Below are 14,762 nucleotides of genomic sequence, written 5' to 3' on the forward strand. Positions count from 1 at the left end.
CCTGATCCCCCGGCTTGTTTTTCTCAGTAACACGTAGCACATAACACTATCTGACATCATCTTGTCCTTTTACTGGTTTATGGGTTTCTTGGTCTGCCTCTCCCTGCCAGCTCCTTGAGCCCAGGGAAACTGTCTTTCTTATCCATGCCGCATCCCCAGTGACTAGCACAGCACTTAGCAAGCACTCCGTAACCGTACGCCAACCAAGCGCATCTCTGAGGGCGTGGGGAGCCGCTGCAGGGTTCAGAGCGGGACTGCGGCTTGCCCGGATTTCTGCTTCTCTCCTCTGACCTACCCACGTGGTTGTGAGGATGAAAAGTAATGGTGTACTCTTTATAGGAAGCAAGCTTTTATATTGCTTCAGTGAGGTTTATTTACATGTCATACAATTCACCCATTTCCAGTGTGCCAGTCAATGATATTTTTGGTAAATTTGTCAAGTTGTGCAACCACCACCTTACGTCCATTTTAGGACGTTTTCCTCATCCCAGGGAGATCCCTCGTGCCCATGAGCTGGTAATCCCATTGCCATCCTGGCAACCACTTTCTGTCTCTATAGCCTGGCTCTCTCTGGACGTTTTATAAAATGGAATCAGACAGTATGTGGCCTTTTGTGTTTGGCTTCTTTCACTCAGCATAATGTTGTCAAGACTCACCGATGTTATCACACATATCGATACTTCTTTCCTTTTTATGGCTGAATATAGCCCATTGTATGGTCTGGATATAGCACAATTCATGTTATAATCCTCGGTTGATAGACATCTGGGTTGGTTCCACTTTTTGGCTGTTATGAACAATGCTGCCATGAACATGCGAGCGTAGGAAAAGCAGTTTGCAACCCTTAAACACCAGAGGCAGCTCTCAGCCTGCCAGAGCTTCTACTGTCGCTGTGCAGACTTGACCCAGGGGCTGTGTGGCCGTGAACGAGTCCCAGCCCTTCTCTGCTTGAGCCCTCCCATCCTGCGGAGATGAGCCTGGGCTCTTTTCTGCATGGACAGTCTGTGCCTCATCCACATTCCTGGAAGCGCAGGGGAGTACGCAGAGGACGTGATGAACAGTCTGTGCCGATCGCTGAAGCCGAAGGTGGCCATCCCCGCAATCACGCCCCAGAGCCCACAGGAGGGGGAGCGCCCAGCTTCTCCCAGAGCACAGAGCACTACTCACCTATTTGGTGCAGACAAGAGGGCTCCCGGAATCCAGAGCCTCCTCGCAGGGAGGGGATTTGGGGGTAGCCTCCAAGTCCCCGGTCCTGGCTCCCATCTCTGCTCCCCGCGGCCCTGGAGTCCTGCCCAAACCCGACTGGGCTCAGATCCCGGGAAAGCAAGGCCAGAAAGGCAGAGGCCGGTCAGGGGCCTGAGCTGGGGCCGGGAGGGCTCAGGGTGCTGGCTGGTCCCCCACTGCTGAGACCCGTCTCAGAGGCCAGATCCACACTGTTCATTCATTTGGGTTTGAGGCTGTTTGTAGGATGTCTGCTACCTTAGCCAGGCCTTGGGACCCTCAGTCCTAGTCCGGACCTCCAAAGGCAGCCTGTCTGGGATTCGGGGTGGGGGTGACAGTAAATGACCCGAATGATAATTTAATAACATAACATGTATTAACATGACTGTTATGTGGTAAATACTCGATTACTTGTATCTTCACTTTAGAGATAAGGAAATGGAGGCTCAGAAGGGAAGTGTCTTGCCTGAGGCCACACAGCCTGGGACTAATAGTGCCGGGACTCAGCTTATAAGTAAATGTAAGCCTGTGGAATAACAGGAGCTGATCTAGGAACCTATGGACTCATTGAATTCTTCTTGCAGCCCTGCCATGACCTACAGCCCTACCTTACAGATGAGGAAACTGAGGCACACAGAGTTTAACTCACATTAGGAAGCTCCCCTGCTGGCAAGTGTGGCCCTGGCTCTAGGGAATCCAACAATCTTGGGGGCAGGGCCCAAAGGGGTGGGTCAGGGAGGCCCCTCAGGCTACAGCAGCGCACGTTCTATTTGGTGTTTTCACGCATACACTGAGGGGAGGGGAGCAGAGAAGGGGACCTGGTGCGCTGTGACCCTCCCAACCCAGCCCTGAGCAGCAGGCACCCAGGACCCCCGCAGGGCCTCTGTGTCCCCCCCACCTCTTTCCTAGGCTGAGAGGAGGGAAAGGGGAGGGCACATTCTCAGGTACAAAGGGGGTGCTTGCCTTAGAATAATAGTCCTAAGGACTGTTCAATAGCTGGGTGCATAATTCATGGGTCTGTCAGCAGACATCAATTATGTAGGCCTTCCCTGGAGTTGTCAGGGGTTAGAAACTGGAGCGGGCTTCCCCACCAGCCTCTGGGGGAAATGGGATCTCCCAGCTCTTAAAGGAACAGGCTCCCCAGGGATCTCCTCCTCCTCCTGCAGGCTCCCTCCTGGCTGGAGTCAGAGGCTGCAGCAGGAACCTTGGGGCTCAGCCCAAGGCCCTGGCTGGCTGCCCTGTAGGAGCAGACCCATTCTGGGCCTAGCTGGTCCTAGCTCTACATGCACAATCTCCCCCTGCCCAACCTATGAGGGGCTCACTGTCCGTACATCCCAGGGTTTCTCAACCTTGGCACTATTGACATTTGGGTCCGGATCACTCTTCACTATGGGGCTGTCCCGGGCATTGTAAAACGTTTAACAGCATCCCTGGCTGCCACCCGCCAGCTGTCCTTCCCCCAAGTTGTGACAACCAAAAGTTTCTACAGAATTTGCCAAAAGAACCACCTGCGGGTAGAGCCCTCCTTTTGCAAACAAGGAAACTAAGGCGAGGAAAGCTGCAATGCCCAAGGCCACCCAGCCAGTAAATGGCATATCCGGCCTCCGGGGCCAGGATCCACACTCCTGACCTCAGTGCAGCAGTTCCCAAAATGTGCTGCCAAAATGTTTTATTCCAGTGACCACATACTTATTTTAATGAATATTTAATACAGATAGCCCTAGCATGCAAAAGCAGCAGTTTATTACTTAGGGTGATGTGAAAATAAAACACAGAAGGTGAGTGGATTTTGGTCATTTTGGATTTTTTTTTCCTATTCAGGAAAGAGTAATACAGGTATCAAAAGAGCACATACAATATGATGCCAAAACTGAGCAAAATGAAACAATGTGTTGGGGCACAAACACATTTGTATTAAACACTATACCCAAAAGCAAAGGGATGAGAAGAAATTCTGATTATCTCTGGGGTGAGAAGGACACAGGAAGTATCAGTATCAGCGTGACGTCTTCTGTTCCTGAGCTTGGGTGGTAGCTCTATAGATGTTCATTTGATTATGGTTTGTAAACATGTATAAATTAGATCTACTTTTGTGCGTATCAGATATTTTATTTTATAAAGTAATTGAAGAATTTTTCTTGTTCAATGAGTGTAAATCAAGAAAGTAAAACTCAAGCTTTTTTTTTCCTAAGACACCATCGTAGCAAAAAAAAATCAAGAAGTTGGTAAGGCAACTGAGATCGGGGGAACACTGCATCGCATGGCGCTCCCTGTACTATTCTAAGCTGCCCCAGAAAGACTCCAGAGTTCTCTTGCTGCCTGTGGTATCCCCAGTGCCTCACACGTAGTAAATGATCAATAAATAGTTGTAACATTGAACACCGAATGCTGGTCCTGACCCTTGCACGTGTAGCTCTGTGAACTTGAGCAGCAGCCAACAAACACTTCAGGAGTGCCTGCCGGTGTGATGCTCTGGGCTAGGTGCCGGGTGTGCAGAGACAAGCCTAAAAAGCGATACTTGTCCCCCAAGAAAGCTCACAGATACTGGGTAGTGATAGGCATCGCAATCCCCTGTGATGTGATGTGTGTGGTATATACCCCAAGGTATGGCAAAATAATAGGGGAGCCCCAAGGATGGAGTGGCCAGCCCTGCCTGAGGATGACTTCGGAGGAGAAGGGACAGGACACATGGGTTGAGTTTTTAAAGATGGATTACAGTGCACTGGGCAGAGAGGAAGAGGCACAGACATGCAGAATTAGCCAGCCATGGCGTGCTGCTAGAGAAGAGTGAAGTTTGGGAACCTGTGGAAGGTGGGGCCAAAGAGAGGAGTAGGAGGAGTCAAATGCAGAGGGACCTGACAGCCATGTGACTTGATTGGGGATCCATCGCAGGGGACAGAAGCCTCTCATACCCAAACAGCAACAGCATTTATAGCAGTGCAGGATACAGTGAGTAGTTGCCGAACAAGAGCAGGAAGAAAAGACCGGCTGGGCCACTGAAAGCTGGGTGGTCTGGGCTGATGGGGTGGTGTGGGCTGAGATATTCCCCCAGGATGATAGCTGGCATTTATCAGACACTCACTGTGTTCTAGTAGAAGGTGTCCTAAGTGTTCTGGGTGTGTTGACATATTTAATCTTCACAGCAGCTCTCTAACATAGATGCTGCTGTTATTATCCCATTTTGCAGATGAGGAAACTGAGGCTTTGAGAGGTTAAGTAACTGCCTGGAGGTAAGGAAGAGCTGGAACTTGAACCCAAAGGAGCCCGACACCAGAGCCCACACTCTTAACAGCTGCTCTCTACATCCTCTCTCAATCCTTCTGGTCCTCACCGCTCCTTCACTCTGCCCCTTCCCTTTGTTCTAAGGCTTCTCTCAAAGGGTCGGCTTTCTCTGATTTCTTTATGGCTTCTCTGTCCCCTGCAACCTGGGACACACTTGCTTGGATCTTGGGTTTGTCATCAAGCTGGTTGAAGCCTGGCTTTCCTGTCCATCTCTGGGCCAGTCAGCAGCAGCCAGGACCAAATTGTACTAGCATGGTGACCAGACCAGCCCTTCAGCAGGGACAGTGGAAAGGGAGGGACGAGTCTCTAGGAACAGGATGGGGGAACGGGATTGGAGGGGGCTGATATAGACAAGTTTAGGGGCTTAGAGTTTGACGTGAAAAGTCCTAGAAATTTATTAAGCACGGGAATGATGTGAGGATGTGATTGGATTTGTAGTTTTGAAAAAGACCCTCACAGCAACTTATTGTGTCTGTTTGCATTTCTGCATAAGCTGCCAACTGTTGTAGGCTCCATTAATTTCAGCAAACATCCAGTAAGCCCTTTCTCTGGGCCAAGCCCTCCTCTTGATTCAGGGGACTCAAAGATAGTTCAGCCATGACCCTTTGCCTCAAAAAGTCCATGGTCCCAGCTGGGAGTTAATAACATAGGTCCAGGATGTCCGTGCCTTCCTGGGAATCACCTACCAAGTCATGTGTGTGTAGCCAAAGTGTCTCTAGTTTGTACCTGATTTCTAACACAGCCTAAAGAGCTCTGGGATCAACCTGACCGACGTGAAAATCCTGGCTCTGCCACTTCCTGCATTTGGAACCCTAATTTTCCTCACCTCTTCATTGGTGATGGAATAAAATCCTCTATAGATAGAATATTGGGGTTTTTATAAGAATGAACTAAGAAGCTGCATGGAAAGTACTAAACACAGTTCCTAGCATACAATGAACCTTCAGTAAAGGGTAACTATTGTGATTGTCGGTAGTATCATGTCGTGAAAGCAGTTCCCACCTGTGATAGTGATGAACTGCAGGGTCCAGCTCACAAGTCAGCAAACTGGCCTGCAAGTCAGATTCAGTCCACTGCCTCTTTTTGTCAATAGTTTTATTGAAACACGTCTACACGCATTCATTTATGTACTATCTAAGGCCGCTTTCATGCTGCATCTGCAGAGTTGAGTGGTTGCAACAAAGAATTCCTGGACTTCAAAGTCTAAAATATTTACTATCTGGCCCTTCATAGAAAAAATTTGCCAACCCCTGGGCTAGGTGATTAGCTTTCAATCACTTCAATTCTCTGAGCCAGCTTCCATATCTGTACAATAAATGGATTTGAATAGATCATCTTTTCAGCTCAGCCATCCAGTCATTAAATGAATAGTAAGATGGGAAATGCTCCTGAATGCTGAGGAGCCTCCTGCAGACTCAGGGTATTAGACTGGTCATCCCATTGCTGGTTGATAACTAAATCCCACTCTCTTCTCCTCACAGATCCTTGCCATAATTTCCATAATGTTCATCGTCCTCTCCACCATTGCCCTGTCACTCAATACGCTGCCCGAGCTGCAGAGCCTTGATGAGTTTGGACAGACCACGGACAACCCCCAGCTGGCCCACGTAGAGGCTGTGTGCATTGCCTGGTTCACCATGGAATACCTGCTGCGATTCCTCTCCTCGCCCAAGAAATGGAAGTTTTTCAAGGGCCCACTCAATGCCATTGACTTGTTGGCCATCCTGCCATACTATGTTACCATCTTCCTCACTGAATCCAACAAGAGCGTACTGCAGTTCCAGAATGTCCGCCGCGTGGTCCAGATCTTCCGCATCATGCGCATTCTCCGCATCCTTAAGCTTGCACGCCACTCCACTGGCCTCCAGTCCTTGGGCTTCACCCTGCGGCGGAGCTACAATGAGTTAGGCTTGCTCATTCTCTTCCTTGCTATGGGCATCATGATCTTCTCCAGCCTTGTCTTCTTTGCGGAGAAGGATGAAGAGGACACCAAGTTCAAAAGCATCCCGGCCTCCTTCTGGTGGGCTACTATTACCATGACTACTGTTGGGTATGGAGACATCTACCCCAAGACTCTCCTGGGGAAAATTGTGGGGGGGCTGTGCTGCATTGCGGGGGTCCTGGTGATTGCTCTTCCCATCCCCATCATTGTCAACAACTTCTCTGAATTCTACAAGGAGCAAAAGAGGCAGGAGAAAGCAATCAAGCGGAGAGAGGCTCTGGAGAGAGCCAAGAGGAATGGCAGCATTGTGTCCATGAATATGAAAGACGCTTTTGCCCGGAGCATCGAGATGATGGACATTGTGGTTGAGAAAAATGGAGAGAATATGGGTAAGAAGGACAAAGTACAAGATAACCACTTGTCTCCCAGCAAATGGAAATGGACAAAGAGGACACTCTCCGAAACCAGCTCAAGTAAGTCCTTTGAAACCAAGGAGCAGGGATCCCCTGAAAAGGCCAGATCATCTTCTAGTCCTCAGCATCTGAATGTCCAGCAGTTGGAAGACATGTACAATAAGATGGCCAAGGCCCAATCTCAGCCCATCCTCAATACCAAGGAGTTAGCGACACAGAGCAAACCAAAGGAAGAACTTGAAATGGAGAGTATCCCCAGCCCTGTAGCCCCTCTGCCCACTCGTACAGAAGGGATCATAGACATGAGAAGCATGTCGAGCATTGACAGCTTCATTAGCTGTGCCACAGACTTCCCTGAAGCCACCAGATTCTCCCACAGCCCTTTGGCATCACTTCCCAGCAAGACTGGGGGCAGTGTGGCCCCAGAGGTGGGCTGGCGGGGAGCTCTGGGTGCCAGTGGTGGTAGGTTTGTTGAGGCCAACCTCACCCCTGATGCCAGTCATCACTCTTCTTTCCTCATTGAGAGCCCCAAGAGTTCCATGAAGACCAACAACCCCTTGAAGCTCCGAGCACTCAAAGTCAACTTCATGGAGGGTGAACCCAGTCCATTAGTCCCTGTTCTGGGGATGTACCATGACCCTCTCAGGAACCGGGGGAGTGCTGCAGCTGCTGTTGCTGGACTGGAGTGTGCCGCACTCTTGGACACATCTGTGCTGAGTCCAGAGTCCTCCATCTACACCACAGCGAGTGCTAGGACACCCCCCCGGTCACCCGAGAAACACGCAGCAATAGCATTCAACTTCGAAGCAGGTATCCACCAGTACATCGATGCAGACACAGATGATGAGGGACAGGTGCTGTACAGTGTGGACTCCAGCCCTCCCAAAAGCCTCCATGGGAGCACCAGTCCCAAGTTCAGCGTTGGGACAAGATCGGAGAAGAACCACTTTGAAAGCTCCCCCTTATCCACCTCTCCTAAGTTCTTAAGGCAGAACTGTATTTACTCTACAGAAACATTGACTGGAAAAGCCCCCAGTGGTCAGGAAAAGTGCAAACTTGAGAACCATATCTCCCCCGAGGTCCGGGTGTTGCCTGGGGGAGGAGCCCATGGAAGCACACGGGATCCGAGCATCTGAACTACCCCACGTGGAGGGGAGACTTGTGGCGAGGTCCAAAGAGGAGTGTTGCTCAGCTTACCTGCCACAGAGCCTTTCTGCATGAACTCTGAAACAGAAAGGCTCTGCAAAGCCCCCAGCAAGAAGACAGACTCCAGAGAAAGCTCCCTAAGACCTTGAGAGCCACAGTAGGTTCATTGGAATGCAGCTGGCCAAGCTATCAGACATGGCACCTCCTTGTAACAACTCTACTGCCCTCTTTGGGAGATGACATGAGCAGAACTCACAGCCACCACTACCACATTCTAGACATAACCAAGGCCACCTACTCCTCATTCTTCTCTCATGGCTCTCCATCACAGCCACAGAAGACAACACCTCCCATCCCTTCTGGCTTCGGCTGGAGAAGGATGCTGGAACACGTGGCTGGTATTGAAAAAGTGGATTGACCAATTTGGTTTTGCGTGTTGCCTGGCCACGTATAGGAACTCCTGTCCATCACCTCCTGGATGGACCCCACTGTTAGAAGGCTACAGGGAACGCTGTGTCATGGAGAAATCTCTGTGCTATAGGCCACAATCCCAGTGCAAAACCCTTACTCAAATGGCTTCATTGACTTCACTATTTCATAGTACCTGAGATTTTATTTTGAGATACCATCGGGGTGAGTTGTACCACTTGTGCTCAATTCTAATTGCCCCCTGGCAATCTGGGAAGGGTTCAGAAGGCGGGCGCTCAGCCAACAGTATAAACTCTGAGCATTGCTTTAGGGTTGTTGAGGGAATACATTTTCTGTACATCACTGGTGTAGACTCAAAAGATATGCAAGTGTCAAATATGCAAAAGAAATAGCTTATTCAAAGAGACTGTATGTTCCTGAAGAACAGAATAAAATCTGACTTATTTTTACCTGCAAAAACGAAAGGAAAAAAAAAATCCCCAATTGAAATGCCCCGTTCAGACTTTTGAATACTTCCTGCTGTGGCAGGGAAAGCATCTACTATAATAGAAATCCTTTTTTGTTTCCTGTGGTATTCAAGTTTTTAAAAAAGTTAAAATAAAAAGCACTTTATGTTTTTCAAAAATAGGCTCTACCAGGGACAGTGTCACCATCTTGCACTTTAAAAGAAGCACTATTTCCCGTGGGCCACTTTTTGGGACTCTGGTTGGGTTGTTGCTACAATACATGCCTGTGTCCGGCCACAGTGGGTGATATTGTGCTGGTATTGCCGTCTGCCGGGTCAAAGCTTGCGGGCGCCTTCCCTGCCCCTCTGAAGCTTCCCCCAAGCCCCTGTGCAAGGAAGGGTACCTGGCCCTTGAGGAAGGCCTCTCATAAAGTCACGTGTATAGGAAACAGGCACATCTCAGAAGACAACAGTAGACGGTTGGGCATTGGGTGTTGTACTGTGTTCTCTTTCTTGTCAACCAGCTGTCAGTGTGTTTTCAGTGTCACTGTCTGTATTAAAAGCTCAGCTCTCCTTCCTGCAGCCATCAATGCAGCCAGTACAGACAAAAGCAATAAGTATTTGTGCACATCATGAGCAGTTCTAGTGTATCTCTTGTTGTTGGTGTTCTGTCCTAGCTTGATGCACTGGCGTTGGTCTGCTCGAGTTCAGTCTGACCACATGGTATTCCTGGCTATTTCTCAGATTCAGTGACATTGGGTTAAGCCACTGGTTAGCATGATGCCAGGCTGTTGGCCCATCTGTCAGTAAAGATAACATGTTATTGATCTGCCTGTTTTTAGTACAATGGACTAATGTTGTTCTCCTAATACAATTTTAAGGGATGGTGTCCCAAGTACAATAGTATATATCTGTCAGTCCTCAACTGTGACAGGTATATGTCTTCCTGATGGAACAAACCATGGTGTTGTTCCGCTGTCCTTCATCCAATGTTATTGATCCACCTGTTAGTACAATGGCATGATTCACCTGTTCAGTCCACAAATATCACAGTCGTTCTACCTGCCCTCCTTACAGTGGCATGAGGCTGGCCACCTGTCACGGGTATGATGATGTGGGGGTCATTCCGCCGTCCTTAAAAACATGTGTTCTCTGCTGAATACACACCTGGTTCACACTGCTTCTCAGCGTCTCCAAGGACTGTGGATCCCTCCAAGGAGGGACAGTCCTCCAAGAGGGGACAGCCCTGTTCTTTGCCGTGTTAACAAAGACAATGTGTGCCGAAGTGTCTTGACTCTTCCAAAGTATCTTCAGAGTACTTGACAGCAAATGCAAAGGGACCTAAGGGACAGAGAGAGAATGAGGTCATCCTGTGCTAGTGACACACCTGAGAGAGGCAGCAGCAGCACACCCGGGGGCTTTGCGAGCTCACGGCTGGGCGGGGGCCTGCCGAGGAGTGGCCGTGGGCCAGCCCTCCCTGGGCCACCTCGTCTTTGTTGCCATCACCGTGTATGTCCGCCATCAGCACAAATGGGAAAATTCAGGGAAAACAAACAAACACTTTTTTGATAAAAGTAAATAGTTGTGATTTCTGATTCAGATATTTTTAGAGCTGATGCTATCTGTAAAAATTAATAATATAGTCTATTTTACATATCAGGAAAGTGAACATGTTTAAATATAGCCATATATATTGAGAAGGAACTCACCACCCCTTCTTCAAGTCAAGGCATTTCATTTGTTCGTTGAAGCAGACGAGAAGTGTACAGATTGGAAATTTTCTTTTTTTTGTTTTAAACTAATAACCAATTGGTGCGACTCTCCTTGTAACCAAAGGCCCTTTCTGCCTTGTGTGGTCACGCAGGATCTGGCCCTTCCTTCCTCATGTATTTCGTCTGACCTTAAAGTAGCATTTTATTGAGTCACTTTTGAAGGATGAATTCAGAAGTATCATGGAGAACCTACCTTTTCAGGCTGAATAGCCAGAGTCCTATACAGTTCTTATAGAAACAGAATAATTGAAACTCAGCATATACTATGCTTAGAAAGTATTGTGTTCTTTTTGGGTTTTTTCTTTTACTTGTGTACGTCTTGTGAGAATATAGCTTTTACCCTGTGCCCGATGCAAAATAGAGTGCTGTGAGTTCATCCAGGCCCCCACCTGCCAAAAAGGAACATACTGAGGTTTTTAATACATGTACATCCTACCTGTACCTGTGTACATGCATTAGGAAATCTACCTGAGAGTCCGTGAGAAGCGAACCTTGATCAACGGGTCTTGATGGAGGAGAGGGAAGCAATGGTTCGGAAGCAGGTACTGCTTTACCTTGGTGGTCCATGTCCCGCCCATTTCTGAACCAATAAAAGCGAGGGGGAAAGAACAAGTCAACCCAAAGAAACAAAACTAGGGGCTGGAGGCTGATGGATGCCTGGTCCCTCTGGCGAACTCAGTGAAACTCATCCAGAACCCAGCTGAACTTGAGTTCCCCCAACTTCCAACTTCCACTGTTATCAGAAAGGGCTCGGGACCAGGTAGCAATGCGTCTCAATCACACTGGGGGCGAATCCGCGACCAGTGGAGAGAAGTGGGCAAGCTCCAGGGGAGCCTGCTCGTTCACCTTTTTCTCTTTGGGGAAAGAAAAACAGTAACAGGACGTCGGTGCAGTAGATTTCTCGGTGCCTTCTTTAGGAATTTTCTCTTAAGCACACTGAATGCGGGAAGAAAAAAGAGAGGAGAACCGTTGTTCCCGAGAAACCCCTTTCTCTAAAAGCACTGGGGATCAAGAATGAAGAATTAGATGTGGAAACAGCAAAATCCCAAGGAGACCATTTCCTCTCAACACACCCAGCTTGCCCCTGAGAATTGCTGGCCATACAAACTCTTTCAAACTGATTCCTAACCTCTCTTCCACCGGATCTTAGTCACCGTAGCCTCATTTCTGCCCTTTCTCCTAATAAGATCCACCTTTCTAAGGAGAAAAAAAACAAACAAAACAAGATTCTCCTCTGTAAAGCTGTAATGTGTTGTTGATGTTTGTAAACTATTGTATATTTCTGTTTTCCTCCACATCGTGGCTGGAGTAGCTAATCCATGGGCAAAGACAAACTTCAAATCCACCCTGGACAAGAGTCCCTGCAGCCAGGTCTCTAGCCCTCTCCTTTCTCTCTTTCTCTGCCAGCGGGTCCCAGGCTTCAGCCTCCAGTCAAGGGACTTTGCATCAAATGAGAGCATGGGGAACCACCTCTGAGATACTCTGGGAAGTGACTTTTTCTGTGGCTGCGAAGCTCACGGGAGAGAGAAAGGAGGCTCACCTGAGTACCCCAGCAGCCTCCAGCCCTGGGCTGAACTTTCCTCGCCTCTCTCTGCTCTTAGGACAGCATCCGGATGCTCTCGCTCAGCCAGAGCGACCCAAGCCAGCCCCAGCGGCCCCCACCAATAAGTTACCTCTGCGGTTTCTGTTGCCATTTTTCTGGCTCTGGAAGTATCTGATGTATGACTACATCATAGGTTGTCCACATATCTCAGAGTAGTCTATTTTTCTGTTCAGATAAATATAAAATGTATTTTTAGCAAATTTATAATAGGGCCATTGAGTCTAATTTCTTTTGTAATACAAAATAACATTTTAGGAGGTTTGTTGTGGGTCATTATCGTAACTGATATTTTCTGGTCTTTTTCACTTACTTCCATTGTCCCTTGAGCTGCTTTTTTTTTTTTTTCTTTGCTTCCTTTGGATTCTGATTTTCTGGGAGTGGGGAAAGACGTCAGGGTCTGACTTCCTTGGCAGACATTTCCTGACATTAGGCCTAGAGACTGTTGACAGTGTTACCTTCTTCATTCTGTCTCTGTGTTTCTCGTAGTCATTGTTTTTAAGAATCCAGGGCACAGATGCAGGATTGAGAGCAGGTGACCCTCAAAATCAAGATGGGTTGTGGGTGGGTTTAGCTCATTCCCACACACATTTGCGGATCTGAGGGGACTGGGTTTTCTCATCCCCAAAGATTTCAGAACCAGAAATCTCATGCAAGCAAACTTCCCACTGGCATTGCCAAGCTCCAGAACATACCCCCACCCCCCTGCCCCCCCGCTGGCCTGCTCCCTGTGACGTCACTTGAGTCTGAAGAACAGAGCATTTTCTGGTTCTTGAGAACCTCCAAGGACATGCTGGCCTTCAGATCTTGTCAGCTTTTTATCAGTTCTTCATTTCAGTCCATTGGCAGCAGCCTCACCAAAAAACAGTGGCCAGACAGGCTTGCAGCCAAACCCTGAGAAGGCTTGTCCCCAGAATCTGCCGTCTCATCTCCCCTTCCCTTTGTAGCTGCTGTTTCCATAGAGCCAGAGACCCGAGGCAGGGGCTGCTTCCGCGCTTCATGGCCTCGAGTTCCTGGTCCGTCCTGATTGTTAATTCCACCAGGTGGGCAGAGGACACCTCACAGAACGGGATCTTCAGCAAAAGGTGATTTTTCCATCCATCAGCTCATGAAAGAAGAGGAAGAAAGCTCAGATAATCTCCAACTTGCATTCATTTCGGTTTTCACATCCCACCCGCCTCACTGTCAGCTTTAGGGCTCTCGCCTCTGCCCAAATCAGAGATCGGGCCCAAATCAGGTCCCCCAGATGGCAGCAAACCACCCCCTCCAAAACATCCCCAAGAGGAAACCAATCTGAGTATGATTCTATTATTCTGAATTAAGACCCTAATCAAAGTTTCCCCAACCTCCAAATTCCTGGTAATCTGGTTTGAACCAGAGCCAAACAAAACAGACAAGATTTGTTAAAACTTCTGTGCCAGAACATTTCTAAAAAATGTTGTTTTTCCCAATAGTTTGCTGGGTTTGATGCCCAGATAAACAAACACCCTTGCCTGCGGCTGTTTGCAGCTAGAAAGAGGTTGTATAGTTTGGGTTTCCATTCACGGTCCCTAATACCGTCTTAACTTGAAATTTCTCGGGAACTCCCCAAATGCCAACTTGAAGAAAGGAATGGAGAAGGGGCCTGTTCATGTAGTGGCACCTCAACTCTACCTCTAATGCGCCATTCCTCCCTGCAAAGATCCTGGAAAGATCTAGAGGCTGGCCAGGATGGAGTAGAGAGGGGCCGCTCACCTGAAGAAGAAATCACCTGCCCGCCGGAGGGCTGCCTGTGGGTCTCTGAAAGTTCCTCTGGCCTGGGAGGAACAGCCTGTCAGTTTCAGCTCAAATTAAGAGAGCACTTTTAATAGGTGGGGCTGCCACACCAGGGAACATGATGCCATGTTGGGTAATGGTCTCCCTGACACCACAGGTGTTTGAAGGTGATGTACAAAGTGGAAACTGCAGAGGGACCCTAGCGTTGCGTAGCAACTGGAATGAACGACCAGGGAAATTCTCTCTCCCTCTCTGCTTCCTGGTGTGTGTGTGTGTGTGTGCGCGCGCGCGTAGTGGTTTGAACATCTGGGCACAGATTCAAGCCACTGAGGCAAAGGCAGGGAGCGCTGTTAGCAGGAACTCAAATCTTAGGATTTACAAATGTTAGGATCAGAGGGTTCTAGGTTGGGAGTGTGGCACAAGATACCCTATTCCCTCCCATTCCATATCTTGGACAGTGGCAAGGACCCTGTTGATCACCCATCCAACCCATTCCCAGCGCCTAACAGGAACCACATGGGGTAGGATGACGCTTGTGCTACCTACCCTCCCCCAGGCCAACCAAAAAGCAGTCCCCTCTCTGGCTGGCTGTCTCACAGTGTGTCAGCCCTTCTGCCCAGACCCTGTGCCCTCATAGACCTGCGGATTTCTGTACAAAAGACACAATTATTTACCCACTAACCAGCTGCCTAATGAACAAACTGCCCGGGCAATAGCAAATGGCACTGTTCCAAAAGGGTTGGTTTTTGTGGGTTGT

General features: G+C 48.7%; 1 protein-coding gene across 1 annotated transcript in view; it reads left to right on the forward strand.

Moving 5' to 3' along the window:
• KCNB1 (potassium voltage-gated channel subfamily B member 1) overlaps nucleotides 1-8,276 on the forward strand; it is a 74,520-nt gene extending 66,244 nt beyond the window's left edge. Inside the window, exon 2 of the mRNA XM_054573377.1 lies at nucleotides 5,985-8,276. Coding sequence (XP_054429352.1) covers nucleotides 5,985-7,994 — 2,010 coding nt within the window. The 3' untranslated portion in view covers nucleotides 7,995-8,276. The remainder of the gene's footprint in view (nucleotides 1-5,984) is intronic.
• The last annotated feature ends 6,486 nt before the right edge of the window (nucleotides 8,277-14,762 follow it).

This window comes from Pteronotus mesoamericanus, unplaced genomic scaffold (genome assembly GCF_021234165.1).
Source record: "Pteronotus mesoamericanus isolate MK-2021 breed Mesoamerican mustached bat unplaced genomic scaffold, CSHL_Meso_final contig_25, whole genome shotgun sequence".
NCBI classification, from domain to species: Eukaryota; Metazoa; Chordata; class Mammalia; order Chiroptera; family Mormoopidae; genus Pteronotus; species Pteronotus mesoamericanus.